Consider the following 16,472-nt stretch of genomic DNA (forward strand, 5'->3'; position numbering starts at 1 on the left):
CAGCTCTTCCAGGGAAATGGAGTGCAGTCCACCACTGATTTTCCGGCAACTGGTGGTCCAGCCTGCCCTTAAATATGGACAATATCCCCCCCCCCCCCCGTGGAGGTCCCCCTGAAAATGTGGCCCCTAAGCCGGGTGAGTTGCCCGATCTTGACCTCATCGGGACTTCCGCGGCAGAGTGGCGGGTGGAATTTGCCCCCCTGCGGCCGGGGCTTTGGAACTCCAGCCCAGCCGGAACCGGCAGATACGTTCCCAGAGCTGAATTTCAGAGGCCGTGGAACGGATTTGACGACAAACATAGGTCTAAACCGTTGAAACTCTTTTTTTTTGCAGCCCAGATTCTGTTTTGTTTTGTTTTGCTTATTTTAGTTTAGGGGGTTTTGTTTTTCTCCTTTTTTTAAATTTTTATTTTTATATACACAAGTTCTCTATTAACTGCTCGTCTATACTTACATAGAGACCGGGGAGGTCCATACCCAATGTGTATTTTGACACTGGATTTATATTTAGGTTACATTTGTGGTTAATGTAATCCTGATCCCTGTTTATCATTATTTTTTGTTTTTGAAAAATTAATTAAAAGATTTTAAAAGAAAAGAAATCTCTGAGGCAAACCTTGCAGATCGGTATATCGCTCACCGCTCACTAGTCCCACCCCACCCCCCCCCCCCCCCCCCCCCCCCCCCGAAAGCCATGACCTCTGTTGGCCCGGCCAAACGGATAATCCAGAAGGGTGCCGGAAATTCAGTGGTGGACCTGCCTAAAAAAATAAAGTGACCAGCTTCTCCGCAAACCCTCTTCACCACTAACAGCAGAACCCCGAAGAAGCCGAAGCAAGGAAGTAAACAACTCAGATCAAAGGGGTGAATCATATGTACGGCTAAAGCATCTTCCAATATAAACCCAAACATTGTTACTTCTCTTTAGTTTCACCCAGATGACCCAATTCATGTACATCCTTGTTGTGAAACAATTCCGCTTTCTTTTCCGACGGGAGGACAACATTGTTCAACATGGCCTTGGCGACCACCGTCACTGGGATGGTAATCGCGGTGGGGAACATATACGCGACAGGAGCAAGGACCTTTCTTGCCATCCATTCCATCGGTCTCGACTCCTCTCTGTCACACATCAAGATCCTAGTTTGAACAGATAATTTGAAAAAGATAGATTAGAAACATTCGTTCCTCTATTCTACAGTTCCTTGATCTACATTCCCTTTGGCCTGTTTTCACACCTTACATTTTCTTATCTATGAAGAAGGGTCTCGACCCAAAACGTCACCCATTCCTTCTCTCCAGAGATGCTGCCTGTCTCGCTGAGTTACTCCAGCATTTTGTGTCTACCCGATTTAAACCAGCATCTGCAGTTCCTCAGGATTAGGTCCCACCAGAGAGATTAGGGGCACAGATATCTAGCCTGATTCTCTCGTGCGGCAGTGAAGGAGAACTGTGATTCAGGTACACTTCTTCCCCTCTGTTGTTAGGCTTCTAAAAGGTCTTTCCATTATCTAGGGTAATGTGAATGGGGGGGGGAGAAAGTTCATAAGTTCCAGGAGCATAATTAGGCCATTCAGCCCGTCTACAAGTCTCCATCGCCATTCAATCATGGTTGATCTATTTTTCCCTCTCAACGCCATTTTCCTGCTTTCTCCCCATAACCCCTGGCACCCTTACTAATCAAGAACCTATCAATCTCCACTGTAAAAATATCCATTGACTTGGCTTCGACAGCCACCTGTGGCAATAAATTCCACAGATTCACCACCCACCGACTAAAGAAATTCCTCCTCATCTCCTTTCTAAAGGTACATTATTTTATGTTGAGCCTGTGGCTCTCCCATTTATCATCATGTATAATCTTTCCGCTGACTGTTTAGCAGGCAACAAAAGCTTTTCACTGTAACTCTGTACACAACAATAATTTAACATAGTTTAGATTAGAGATACAGCATGGAAACAGGCCCTTCAGCCCACCAAGGCCTTGTCGACCAGCGATTCCAGCACACTAACATATCCTATACTCTCCCAGCATTGGAAACATCCTCTTCACATTCACTCTATCCAGGCCCTTCACTATGTTCAATGAGGTCCCCCCTCGTTCTTCTGAACAGCATGAGCTGAGTACGAGGGTATCAGATCCATGTTTGGGACGATGAGGGAGCAAGTTTAATGAAATGTATTTAAAAGCCACTGAGGGGCAGTATTTTTTAAGGTGCTGTGAGATGTTGAGAGGATGTGAAAAACATAACAGGGCTGAAGAGATCAATATGGCAATTTTATACAAAGCGTGTATGAGATTTGTCTGTTTAAGGTGGAACAGTTGTTCACCTGCTGCCTCTCAGTGCAAGAGACCTGGGTTTGATCCTGACCTCAGGTGCTATCTGTGTGGAGTTTGCACGTTCTCATTGTGACTTTGTGGTTTCTGAGGGCAAATGGGTCATGATCGGAGGTTGGCAAGGACTCGGTGGGCCGAAGGGCGCGTGCTGTCTCTGTCTGTCTGTCTGTCTCTCTCTCTCTGTCTGTCTGTCTCTGTCTGTCTGTCTCTGTCTGTCCCCCCCTCCCGCACTGGACTTTATCGTGCACTAAACATTATTTCCTTTATCCTGTATCTGTACATTGTGGACAGCGCGATCGTAATCATGTATAATCTTTCCGCTGACTGGTTAGCACCCGACAAAAGCTTTTCACTGTAACTCTGTACACGACAATAATTTAATACAGTTTAGATTAGAGATACAGTGTGGAAACAGGTCTTTCGGCCCACGAAGGCCTTGTCGACCAGAGATCCCAGCACACTAACATTATCCTACACACACTAGGGACAATTTACAATTAACCTACAAACCTGTACACCTTCGGAGTGTGGGAGGAAACTGGAGCACCTGGAGAAAACCCACGCAGGTCATGGGGAGAACGTACAAACTCCGTACACACAAGCACCCGTGGTCAGGATCGAACCAGTCTCTGATGCTGTAAGGCAGCAACTCTACCGCTGCGCCACCGTGCCGCTAAACCAAATAATCTAAGCGAAACTAAACGTTTAAAACAATAGGAAGCAAAAAAAATGTATCGATAATTGTAAGGAAATGTTCTTACCCTGGTCGAAAGATGCTGTATCGGTAAAAGTTCAGCTCTTCAATTTCAGCTTCCACTTGTCCCTAATTAGAAGTTAACTTTTAATAGACCACAACATCAGAGGTGCTTGCTATGTGCTCGAATCAAAAATACTCAATCACAATTTATATAATTTGTAAATTTCAATTAAAAAGGAGAAGAGCCTTAAACCACCAAGGTAAACATTTAAAACAAACTCAGTAGAAAAAGGGTCTCGACCCAAAACGTCACCTATTTCTTCTCTTCAGAGATGCTGTCTGCGTTACTCCAGCACTTTGTGTCTAAACTCGGGAGATAGTTGTCAGGTAAAATATAAATAAGACAGACAAAATGAAGGAAGTTCAGCTGAGATTATGTAAGGATGGGGAGGGACGTCAATGTGCTCCATTTTGGTCTCCACTTGTTGAAGTTTGAGTTCCACACAACTGCATCCGACTATCCCTACAATTCAAGCGTAGAATACAAAATGCTTGAGTAACTCAGCGGGTCTGGCAGCATCGCTGGGGAGCACGGATAAGTGACGTCTCGGGTCGGGAACTAGTAACCCAGACAAACATCATTAAATGAGGTCCTCAGCATGCTGTTATATGTAGGGGGCCACATCGATGTCCGTGAGGGCCTTATCAATCAAGCTCTTTGGTCGAAGGATCATCAACACCCCAGAACAGAGTCACCAAATCGCTGATAACTTTTGTTGTCTGGGAAAGAACAGCGAGGGTTAATAACTAGTAAACAGGGTTGTGGATTGTGCTAACGTGGTGGCAGGGAACCGCAGACCAAACCTAAAAGCCAAAGCCATATTCCCGATGTTGGGCGAGTCCAGAACCAGAATAAGGAGTCGGCCATTTAGAACGGAGACGAGGAAACACTTTTTCCACACAGAGAGTTGTGAGTCTGTGGAATTCTCTGCCTCAGAGGGCGGTGGAGGCCGGTTCTCTGGATACTTTCAAGAGAGAGCTAGATAGGGTTCTTAAGGATAGCAGAGTCGGGGGATATGGGGAGAAGGCAGGAGCGGAGTACTGATTGGGGACGATCAGCCATGATCACATTGAAGGGCCGAATGGCCTACTCCTGCACCAATTGTCTAAAATTAGAATGCAGCAGTGAGGACACCCTAGTTTCTGGACCTTCATTGATGTTATAGCGTGCACCTATCGTTGTGGGGAAAAAATTGGATCTACTGACAACTAAATTAGACGTGGATAGTCATTTTATCCTGTAATCAAGACCTAATTTGTTACCCAATTAATTATTTCTGCAACCTCCATTCTGTAATCAAGAGCTAGCTTCACTGTCAATTAAATTTCCGTGTAAACTTCTCAGCTGAGGACGTAAAAGCTGTACTAAAGTCGCGTTCAGGAGATCAGCTTCAATTGGTCTCTGGCACGCACCAGTTTTAATAAATCACTGTTAATTCCAACACCAACTCCGCATGGCCTTTCCATTTGCTCCCACCACTTTGAAACCCCATGCCAATTGCAACATTCATAGCAGATCCAGCATGTTCCAACCTTTATTTTTGGATATAGCATCGAACTCGTGGCATCTGCTCCTTTTGAAGATTGCAGGAGAAAATGAGTGCATCCTCCAGCTTTGGAGAGTTGTGCTGACTTTAGTACGTAATCGTGGTCGACACGGATAAATCCCTCCTGCAACACAAGAAAAATAATGACCGTCTGACAGTACAACAGCGCGCCCACTCTACGCATGGCCCACCTGATCTTGTATGGGTGAAGAAGGATCTCCACCCGAAACGTCACCCATTCCTTCTCTCCAGAGATGCTGCCTGTCCCGCTGAGTTACTCCACCATTTTGTGTTCACCTTCGATTTAAACCGGCATCTGCAGTTCTTTCCTGCACATTTTATCTGGGCCAGGGAGATGTACGAGAGACCACCGAGTGCAAGGACTACTTACAATTACAGCAAATGAGAGAGGGGAGTTCAGCATGCAATTTAAGTTTTTGGACCAAAATATTTGAATGGAACAACTGGAAAGTTTAAGGTACACAAAAATGCTGGAGAGACTCGGCGGGTGCAGCAGCATCTATGAAACGAAGGAAATAGGCAACGTTTCGGGCCGAAACCCTTCTTCAACTGGAAAGTTTATGCAGGATGGCAGATCAGAAAGTGACTAGAGGATTAGTCATGTCTGGGGGAGATAGTCGCAGAAATTACATTTTAAGTGGGGGGAAAGATAATTTTGTTTGGTTTATTATTGTCATGTAAAACAAGCAAGATAAATAGCTTTTTTGTTGCATGCTATCCAGTCAGGGTAAAGACTATATATTATTGCAACCAAGCCACCTGCAGTGCCCACACCGAAGGATTTCATAAGGAGTAGGAATAGAATGAGGCCATTCGGCCCATCAAGTCTACTCCGCCATTCAATCATGGCTGATCTATCTCCCCATCCTAACCCCATTCTACTGCCTTCTCCTCCATAACCTCTGACACCTGTACTAATCAACAATCTATCTATCTCTGCCTATTTCCTGAGATATTGCAACCACTTTCAGTCATTCAAAAAGGTGGTTGAAAAATTGGTGATAGAGGAGATACATTTTGGGCAATACAGTGGCATAGCAGCCACTGCCTGACCCGCTGACTCACTCCAGCAATTTTGTGTCCACCTTAGATTTCAACCAACATCTGCAGTTCTTCCCTACACATAGCATTAGAGTTGCTGCACGTTTGCAAGGTCTCCCTGTGACCACATGGGTTTTCTCCGGGTTGCCTCCCACGTTCCAAAGACGTAGGTTAATTGGCTTCAGTAAAATTGTAAATTGTCCCTAGTGGGTGTAGGATAGTGTTAGTTTGCAGGGATCGCCATTCAATCATGGCTGATCTATTTTCCCCTCTCAACGCCATTCTCCTGCTTTCTCCCCATAACCCCCGGCACCCTTACTACGCGGACTCGGCGGGACGAAGGGCCTGTTTCTGCGCTCTATCTCTAAAGTCTAAAGAATAAAAAATAATTGTCGCCATATATCTGCAAACTATAAATAATCAAATCCCAAACAGTTTTTTGAAAATAATACGAGTCTGTTTTTGCCACAGTAACTTTTGCTGCCACTTTGAAACTTCTGAACGATATTTGACGCCACATGAGTTTCAGTTGAATTGATCTCAGCCCTGCACTATCCATTCCCCCTGCACCATCACACCCCTCCAGCGGCCCATATGCCTACAGCTTATTTGAAAGGCTGGAGACAAACACGTCCACATGCAGCCGAACAACGCTAAGCCTCAAGAGTGTTTGAAAATACAAGTCAATTATTCGATACCCCCGGCGCCTGAATTAAACAAGGCTTGATTTTGCTGCCCTTGGTTCCTTGGTCAATGTTCTAAAGCAGAGCGCAGTTGACAGAGAGCCACAATGGTCACCTGATGAAATCTGAACTGACACAAATACTATGAGCTCACTTTAAATCCAATTACGCAGCTACGCCACATCAATACCAGCCCAGGCAATAGATGCTAGCGTCCCTTATTCAGAAGGACTGCAAACAAGTGGCAGCTCCTTGCCTCCGAGACAAGAACCCAAGCCGCCAACGCTAACACCCACGCTAAGCCATCAAACCCTCTCAATAGCTTCCACTTGACAAGTTGCCTTGCTGCTTTTTTTTATGAATCCGCCCCAAACAAAGCAAAATATTGTCTTATCAGAAGCCGATAGAATTAACGGCAAAATTTTGAAAACACAGAAAAGCCAGCGTTGGGTTCCCTAGGCGACCGAAAAGAAAACTACTTCACTGTGGAGCGTTTCAATGAAGAGAAACAGTCAAGTAAAATTGAGACATGCACGCTCTCACCCTCACCAGCAAAAGAACATTTTTAAGCCTCAAGTTGAGCTTTAGCCATCAGGTCGCAAATATCAGAAAATTAAAACAAATTAAATTGAGAGTGAAAGTGTAGGAAATGGATATTTAATGTCAATGGAATCAAATTTCCGAGGCAGAATAACAAGCTGTCAGTACCATCCAGTCTGATTAGCTCTACTGGCCAGGGATGACTTTCGAGGCCGAGAATCTTTGAATCATAGAGCAGCGGAAGACAGAACGAGGTTGTTTGGTCCATCTAGTCCGTGCTGGCTCACTTGAAGAGCAATAATCATGGGTTTGGAAGAACTCACCGACTTCCTTGAAACTACTCGGAGTCTAAATGGTAAAATGGATGCACTGAGCTATTACGCTGAGGTACGTAGCTGAGAATGATTTTGAACATGAGGCTTCCTTAAAGAAAAATTTCTCAAGGAACTCAGTCAAAAGCTTGGATGGATGTTGGGAAAATCCAGCCAGATGTGAAGGAGGAGAAATGGAAGGACATGTGAGTGGAGTGAGAGACGGCTCACGTGAAGAATAACAATAGACAATAGGTGCAGGAGTAGGCCATTCGGCCCTTCAAGCCAGCACCGGCATTCAATGTGATCATGGCTGATCATCCCCAATCAGTACCCCGTTCCTGCCTTCTCCCCATATCCCCTGACTCCGCTATTTTTAAGAGCCCTATCTAGCTCTCTCTTTAAAGTATCCAGAGAACCCGCCTCCACCGCCCTGTTAGAGAATTCCACAGACAGTGATAGACATAAAATGCTGGAGAGGAAGGAATGGGTGAAGTTTCGAGTCATTACCCTTCTTCAGACTGAGGAATGGGTGACGTCCTCCTGAGCTACTCCAACATTTTGTGTCTATCGTCGGTGTAAACTAGCAGCTGCAGTTCCTTCCCACACAAGAATAACAGCGAGGCAGGCAGATTACACCAAAGAGTTGCTACTGTGCTATGGCCGAATCTGAAATGCTTCATACAACAGAGCCATAACGACTAGGGAGATTATAGATTTAATCCCTGGTTAATTGCTCAGAGAACAACCTTCATCAGCCTGTCTATTTATCCTTTTAGAACTCAGATGCAGCCAGCAGCTTCAAACCCTGGCACGGTGGCGTTAACTAAAATGCCTCACGGCAATCAAATCCCTGTTTTAAAAAAACTTCAAGTCAACTAATTCCTTCAAGTGTATTTTGCAGATTTGTATTTCCTTTCTAACTGTATCCTATTAAATAAATTGTAAGCTTTAAACCAGAGAAAATCCTCTTAATTTGAGCATTACACTGCCTCGGAATTAACAGAAGCCAACGAGCAGTTTGGATGACAGCATTTATTTCTTTTGCACTGTATGTGAGAACAGTAACTCCAGGTTATGGTTAGAATCTGACATTATCTAACTATTAAAGAGCACGCTATTTAAAAGAGCCAGTGGATGCAGGATAGTTGAAGCCAACGCAATCCTAAACTCCAGAGGATAACAAATAGTTTACAGCGGGGGTCTGTCCCAGCCAATAATAAGGAAGTACGTATACTTTACATGGAGCTTTGTGACTGATTCTATTAACTGGTAGAGTTGCTGTCTCACAGTGCCAGAGACAAGTTCGATCCTGACCTCGGGCTCTGTCTGTGTGGAGTTTGCACATTCTCCCTGTGACCATGTGGGTTTCCTCCCACATCCCAGAGACGTGAGGGTTTGTACGTTAATTGGCTTCTGAAAAAATTGCCTCCGATGTGTAGGGAGTTGGTGAGAAAGTGGGATATCGTAGAACCGTGTGAACGGGAGATCGATGGTTGGGGTGAACTCCGTGGGCCGAAGGGCCTGTTTCTGTGCCGTATCTCTAAGCTAAAACTAACTCTGGAATTCCTCGTGTTGGATGGGATGCTGTGATTTGCAAGACCAGCAATTATTTGCTTAATATACAAGACTTTAATTGGTCCAGGTGCGACGGAGGTTCACCTGCACCTCCTCCAACCTCATCTATTGCATCCGCTGCTCTAGATGCCAGCTGATCTACATCGGTGAGACCAAGCGCAGGCTTGGCGATCATTTCGCCGAACACCTCCGCTCGGTCCGCTTTAACCAACCTGATCTCCCGGTGGCTCAGCACTTCAACTCCCCCTCCCATTCCGAATCCGACCTTTCTGTCCTGGGCCTCCTCCATGGCCAGAGTGAGCACCACCGGAAATTGGAAGAGCAGCACCTCATATTCCACTTGGGCAGTTTACACCCCAGCGGTATGAACATTGACCTCCAATTTCCGGTAGCCCTTGCTGTCTCCTCCCCTTCTCAGCTCTCCCTCAGCCTTCAGTATCCTCCTCTTCCTTTCTCCTTTCTTCTCTCCGCCCCCACCCTACATCAGTCCGAAGAAGGGTTTTGGCCCGAAACGTTGCCTATTTCCTTCGCTCCATAGATGCTGCTGCACCCGCTGAGTTTCTCCAGCACTTTTGTCTACCTTCGATTTTCCAGCATCTGCAGTTCCTTCTTAAACACTTTAATTGTTCTATTATTTTCACAACAAGTTTTCAACGTTATATCAGCATCAGCTAACATTATAAACCTCCATAAATAATACTTCTCTTTACCACGCCAGCTTTGCCCCTGGTTGTTCCCAAGCAGCAGAATCCAACATCATGACCTTGGAAAGCAGATGCATGGTCATCCAGTTTTTCAAAGTCTACAAGTTCTTGGATCTGTTCAAACAAAATAAAAAAGTTACGACTTTCGAGGCAGAGAATCTTTGAATTGTAGTGCAGTGGAAGAGTGAACGAAGCAGAACATTTTTCAGACAAGAAATTCTAACAGACATCTTTTAAAGCATAAACAGCACATTAAAACATCAAACTTTGATTCCAAATTATTTCCAACATAAATCAGGAGTAATAATGAGAAAAACTTCTAAAGTTTTTGGTGATGTCAGAGCAATCTTCAGTAAAAAGGTATTTCCTGGAGATCTCTTTGAAATGTTCTTGAAGGAATGCAGAATTTTCTGTATGCATTCCTCTCACAGCTGACTTTGCACATATTTTTCTTTACTGCCTGCATGCCAAATTTAACTTAAGGTAGATAACAGCTGGTTATCGACTTATTTAATTTTACCACTCAGACTTTGAAATGCTGCCACCTGATCTTTGCCCTCCTGGTTTGGGCTGGGCTTTGAACGAAAACAGTGACTCAGCTGTTCAGTGCCTTGTTCCTGCCAAATAACAAGAGCCTGCTAATGACAGCACAAGAACAATCTAATAGATTGCAATCTCCCAGCACATTTCAGTGCTGGAGTAACTCAGCGAGTCAGGCAACATCTCTAGTGAACGTAGAAGAACGATCACGACCCAAATTATCACTCATCCATGTTCTCTGGGGATGATACCAGACCCGCTGAGTTACTCCAGCACTTTGTATCCTTTTGTATATTAACCAGCATCTGCAGTTGTTTGTTTCTATAAAACTGGTTGTTAGCATGCAACAATAGCCGTCGTACACATGATAATAAACTAAACTAATAACTAAATGGTATAGTTCACAATTTACTTTTTAATAAGATGAATATCAATGTACATGTTTTTTCCTCAAAGCTCGAGTAAAATACAAATTGCTTTAATTTTCAAACTGTTATTAACACACCTTACACTTTTTTCCTACTTTTATATACTTTTGCACGTATTAGTTATTCATTCATTTAATATTATATTATATCTACAGGTCTGTTAAGTCGCTGCAAGGAAGAATTTAATTGTTCTTTTATCAGTAAATATAACAATTTGGCCTGGCACGCTGGCGCGGCATTATAGTTGCTGTCTTACAGCACAAGAGGTTCAGGTTCGATCCTGACCGCAGGTGCTGTCTGCACGGATTTTTGAACGATCGCCCCGTGACTGGCATTCTGGCGCAGCGGTAGAGTTGCTGCCTTACAGCGAATACAGCGCCAGGAGACCCGAGTTCGATCCCGACTACGGATGCTGTCTGTACGGAGTTTGTACGTTCTCCCCATGACCTGCGTGGGCTTTCTCCGGGATCTTCGGTTTCCTCCCACACTCCAAAGACGTGCGGGTTTGTAGGTTAATTTGCTTGGTAAATGTAAAAATTGGCCCTAGTGTGTGTTGGATAGTGTTAATAAGCTGGTCGACGCAAACCCGGTGGGCCCCAAGGGCCTGTTTCCATGCTGTATCTCTAAATTGTATTTCCAAGCTTAAACCGCGTGGGTTTTCTCCCAATGCTGCAGCTTCCTCCCACACTCCAAAGAAGTACAGGTTTGCAGGTTAATCGACGTCTGTAAATTTTCCCCGGTGTGCAGGATAGTACGTTTCAGATTCAGATTCAACTTTAATTGTCATTGTCAGTGTACAGTTCAGAGACAACGAAATGCAGATAGTGTGAGTGTACGGGTGACCGCTGGACAGCGTAGACTCAGTGGACCGAAGGGACTGTTTCCATGCTGTGCCTCTGAAGTCTAAAGTCAATTTACCTTAATTTTAACATAGCTAAATCTCTATTTTGGCTGGAATCGTCGCTTAGTTTCTTATCCGAAGAGGTGCAAATCAAAGCAAAGAAGATGCAAAGCAAATTGTATCCTCCCGTGCCATTATAACATCATTGAAACCTACCACATCTTCATACATTGCGTTCTCAAAGGTTAGCTTCCTTCGGCCGATCAGGGTCACTTTGGAGAAGAGCCGACTTTTCAAAACTTCCTTCAACAACACTTTTCCCGTCTCCCCTGAAGCTCCAAGAATGAAGCAAGATTTATTGAGTGTTCTGTACATTTCACGGAGCTTGAAAATATCCGGAGGCATTCTGCAATGGAACAAAAATAATGAAAGGTGAGCATTAATTCTAAGCAATTATAAAAACAAATTTTTTTTAAATGAGAGTCATGTAGGAACAGCATGGAACAAGCCTTTCGGCCCAGCTTGTCCAAGCTAATAAAGTTGCCTTCCTGATCCTCCCATTTGTGGCCCATATTCCTCCAAAGTGAAGAGGGACACAAAAGTAACTTCAGCGAGTCAGACAGCATCGCTAGAGAAAAGGAAAAGATGACTTTTCGGTTTGGGACCCTTCTTCAGACTGACTTCCCAACCCGAAACGTCACCCATCCTTTTTCTCCAGAGATGCTGCCTGACCCGCTGAGTTTCTCCAGCAATTTGTGCCTATCTGCATTTTCTCTTTTTATTTTAGATTTCCAGCTTCTGTTGCATTTTGATTTTGCAAAAGTTCTGCTTTAATATAAAGCAGAGCCCAGGTGGAAGAGCCAATGGACTCTGCTACATTGTGGAATCTCCTGCAATAAACCTGTTCGGGGCAACACCTTAGACACACAGAATAGACAAAATGGCTGCAAATTAACAGTATGTTTTCCCTCCCCAAGAAGGTAAATTAAACACCCTCATTGCTCCGTGAAAGAAAAAAATATATTGATGCTAACAAAACAAAGCAGAAGGCCTATTTTGAAAGAACACCATGCATATGGAACGCCCAAATATATTGGCTGCAACAAGCTGTAACTTGTTGCCAACCCTGGTTTGTAATCTCCGAGCTGACCCTCGAGACCAGCACAAGATCAACAGGTTCTGCTGCAGGTACAGCAGGTGGTTTGGAGACACAGGAGGTAGTGCACTCCTTCCTCCGTTCAACCAGGGCTTCCTCACAACTCCCGATGAAGGAATTCGAGATTCTCAGCACAATTATTCTCCATTGTCGCCCGTTCCCCTGCCAGGCTTTACCACGACCAGCTGAGACATTTTTGGGACATCATATTTCGAGCTTTGAGAACGAGGGCAGCACAGTGGCGCAGCCAGTCAAGCAGTTTGCCTCACCACGCCAGACACTCGGGTTCGGCCCTGACCACGGGTGCTGTCTGTGTGGAATTTGCCCATTCTCCCTGTCCCTGTGGATTTCCTTCATGTGCCCCAGTTTCCTCAAAGATGTGCGGGTTTGTAGGTTATTTGGACTCTTGCGAAATTGCCCCCAGTGTGTAGGGAGCGGACAAGGAAATGGGACGACATAGAACTAGTGTGAACGGATGATCGATGTGGACTTGGGTGGGCCAAAAGGCCTGATTCCATGGTGTACCTCAAAAGTAAACTAAACCTTTAAACCCAATAAATAATCCAACAATACCACTCCCCTCCCCACTCCACTTACATAACCCTACTCTGCCGCCTACTACCCCTGCTCTCTACCCGAGCCGACTCCCTTATCCCTTCCCACACTTCCCCTCCCCTCCTCACACTCTTCCTACCAATCTACACCCATCCCACTCCTTCCCCTCCACACTCCGCTCCCGTACCTCTCCCCCCCCTCCTCCTTCTACCCTCACTTTTCCCCCACTCACTCACTTTCCCTCCCTCAACCCCCACCCTTTCCTCACTCACTCACTCCCCCTCCACCCCCTTCCTCCTCCCCTCTCCACACTTTCCATTCCAGCCACCCTCCCTCCCTCCACCCTCCCGCACTTCCTCAACCTCCAAACCTTCCTCACTCACTCCCTCAAACCCCTGACCTTCCTCACTCACTCCCCCACTCCCTCCCCTTCTGCCTCCTCCCCACTTTTCATCCCACACTACCTCCCTCCAACCCTCCCCCACTCCCTCAACCTCCAAACCTTCATCACTCACTCCCTCCCCCACTCCCTCCAACCCTCCTCCACTCCCTCCCTCAACCTCCAAACCTTCCCCCCTCCCTCCAACCCTCCCCCATTCACTCCCTCAACCTCCAAACCTTCCTCACCCACTCCCTCCCTCAACCTCCAAACCTTTCTCACTCACTCCCTCAAACCCCTGACCTTCCTCACTCACTCCTCCACTCCCTCCATTCACTCCCTCAACCTCCACCCCTTCCCCACTCCCTCCCCCCCCCCCCCCTCTCCTTCCTCCTTCCCTCTCCACACACTTTCCCTCCCTCAACCTCCTTCCCTTATTCACTCCCCTTCCCTCCATCCCTCAACCCCAAACCTCACTCACCCCCCCCCCCCCCCCCCCCTCACTCACCTGTGCCCGGCCGCTGTCCCGGGGTCGGGCCCGTCCATCCAGTACCACAGGTAGGCGGCGCCGATGCCCAGGAGGCCGAGTAGCAGCAGCGGTAACGCCGCCGCCCCCCGCCCCTTCCTCCCCGTCCCCCGCTCCCCCCCTCACCCCCTCTCCCTCTCCCTCCACTGCAGCTCCCCCTCACTCCCTCACTCTCCCCCCTCACTCTCCCCCTCACTCTCCCTCCACAGCCCTCACTCACTCCTCACTCCCCGCCGTCTCCCGGCGGTGCCGCTGCTGCCCCCCGCGCTGGAGGCCCGCAACTGCAGGGCTCACTCACTCCCTCCCTCCCACCCTCCTTTTCCTCCCTCCCTCCTTCACACTCTCCCTCTTACATTCCCTCTCCTTTTCACACTCCCTCCCACCCTCCTTTAGAAACATAGACAATAGGTGCAGGAAACTGCATTTCGTTGTACCCATACTCAGTATTTGTGCAATGGCATTAAAGTTGAATTGAATTGAGGAGTAGGCCATTCGGCCCTTCGAGCCTGCACCACCATTCAATATGATCATGGCTGATCATCCAACTCAGTATCCCATCCCTGCCTTCTCTCCATACCCCCTGATCCCTTTAGCCACAAGGGCCACATCTAACTCCCTCTTAAATATAGCCAATGAACTGTGGCCTCAACTACCTTCTGTGGCAGAGAATTCCAGAGATTCACTACTCTCTGTGTGAAAAAAGTTCCTCATCTCGGTCCTAAAAGATTTCCCTCTCATCCTTAAACTGTGACCCCTTGTTTCTTCCTTACATTCCCACGAGAACGTCCAGAAACGTCTCGGAACATCTCCTGACGTCAAAGGCTTCTGCTGGAGTTTTTATCTGTTACTTCTTTATCTAGAAGTTCCCTCTGTCCTGTATATTGTTACTTTCTTCTACCAGCAGTCTGGCTTCTGCTGACACCTTATTTCTTTCTAAGTTATATTTTTCAGAGTTCTAGTATAAGTCAACCATCCCTATTAACCCTTCTCTCACACCTCCTTCACACTCTCCCTCTTACATTCCCTCTCCTTTTCACTCTCACCCACCCCCCTTCCCTTTCCTCCCTCCTTCCTTCCCACTTTCCCTCTTACATTCCCTCCTTCTCACACTCACTCTCCCTCCCTTCCCCTCCCTCCTTCACACTCTCCCTCTTGCATAGCCCTCACTCCCTCCTTCTCACACTCATAGGAATAGTTGACAGCTTCCTCAGGGACCCTTCCTCCTCAGACAGAGGGTCAGGGGGAAGGGAACTGAGTGATGTGAAAAGGTACAAAGAACAATGAATGAAAGACACGCAAATGGACAAATCAAAGCCAGCAACGATGATCAAGGAAAGATGGAGCCCACAATGGTCCGTAGTTGGCTGTGGAGAATCTGCAGTTCCTCGTGTCCATTGTTTGATTCTAAGACTATTTAGATCACAAATTAAGTTCACGTTCTTGTAGCAGAATTGGGCCATTTGGCCCACCAAGTCTACTCTGTCATTAATTTTTTGCCCAAGTATTCACATACAAGGAATTTGCCTTGGTGCTCCGCCCATAGTGACAACATGCCATATAGTGACAGTTAGGAATGACACATAAAACATGAAACATTATTATAGTGCCTGCCTCAACTACCTCTCTAGCAGCGTTTAAGAACCTCTTGTCGTGTTCAGGAACTTGATGGTTTTTGGGAAGAAGCCATTCTTGAACCTGGTGGTCATGAGTTTCAGACCTCGATGTCTCTTCCTGATGGTAGGAGTAAAATGAGAGTGTGTTGTGGGTGTTTGATGATGCCGGCAGCCTTTCTGAGACATTGCCCCCTACAGATCTCTTCAATAGTGAGGAGAAACGTACCCATAATAGATCAGGTCGAACACTTTTAGACGTTAGCCAATGAAGGAAGATATCCCACATATTCCACATGGAAGGCTTGGATAGAGTGGATGTGAAGAGGACGTTTCCATTAGTGGGAGATTCTAGGACTAGAGGTCATAGCCTCAGAATTAAAGGACGTTCTTTTAGGAAGGAGATGAGGACAAATTTATTTAGTCAGAGGGCGATGAATCTGTGGAATTCTTTGCCACGGAAAGTTGTGGAGGCCAAGTCAGTGGATATTTTTAAGCAGAGATAGATAAATTGTTGATTAGTGCGGGTGTCCGAGGTTATGGTCAGGTCGGAGGGAATTCCTCCCCCCCCCCCGCCACAGGTACCATGTCATCCCGTGCTACCTGCTCCATGGTCAGATAGTAGGCGACTAAACCGTCTCCCCCACCTGGTTTGCCAGGTGAGGAGGGAGCTGTGGACCCCCAGCAGGACCAAAAACAAGACCTGTCAAAGGGCGGGTGAGCTCCTAGCGAGCCAACGGCCATCCACACTTCAGTAGAAGTTGCGATCACTGTCGTACATAGCATTGTAAGGAATGATGATAAAGCACACACACACACACACCAAAATCCTATACTTCCAGCGGCGGAAGTCCGCAGGAACTGGAGGACAGAGATGTGTGGTGCATCCGTCACCGTTCCTGTTGGAAACCAGCGCCA

General features: G+C 46.4%; 1 protein-coding gene across 1 annotated transcript; it reads right to left on the reverse strand.

The window, feature by feature from the left end:
• Positions 1–857: 857 nt before the first annotated feature.
• htatip2 (HIV-1 Tat interactive protein 2) lies at positions 858–14,064 on the reverse strand. The gene is made up of 6 exons (XM_033038675.1): positions 13,927–14,064; positions 11,545–11,734; positions 9,526–9,633; positions 4,628–4,765; positions 3,099–3,160; positions 858–1,139 (listed from the first exon to the last, which is right to left on the reverse strand). Exons 1-6 carry the CDS (start codon positions 13,962–13,964, stop codon positions 914–916), a joined length of 762 nt encoding a protein of 253 aa, XP_032894566.1. The 5' UTR covers positions 13,965–14,064; the 3' UTR covers positions 858–913.
• Between the last annotated feature and the right edge of the window lie 2,408 nt (positions 14,065–16,472).

This window comes from Amblyraja radiata, chromosome 20, assembly GCF_010909765.2.
Source record: "Amblyraja radiata isolate CabotCenter1 chromosome 20, sAmbRad1.1.pri, whole genome shotgun sequence".
Lineage (NCBI taxonomy): Eukaryota > Metazoa > Chordata > Chondrichthyes > Rajiformes > Rajidae > Amblyraja > Amblyraja radiata.

Bases quoted from the DNA above. Each gene is read 5' to 3' on its own strand.
- htatip2 (XM_033038675.1), bottom strand. From the start codon at position 13,964: ATGGACGGGCCCGACCCCGGGACAGCGGCCGGGCACAG. The intron at 11,735-13,926 runs GTGAGTGAGGGG...GTTCCATTGCAG, and splicing joins GGGACAGCGGCCGGGCACAG to AATGCCTCCGGATATTTTCA. The intron at 1,140-3,098 runs GTAAGAACATTT...TGTTCAAACTAG, and splicing joins TACAGCATCTTTCGACCAGG to GATCTTGATGTGTGACAGAG.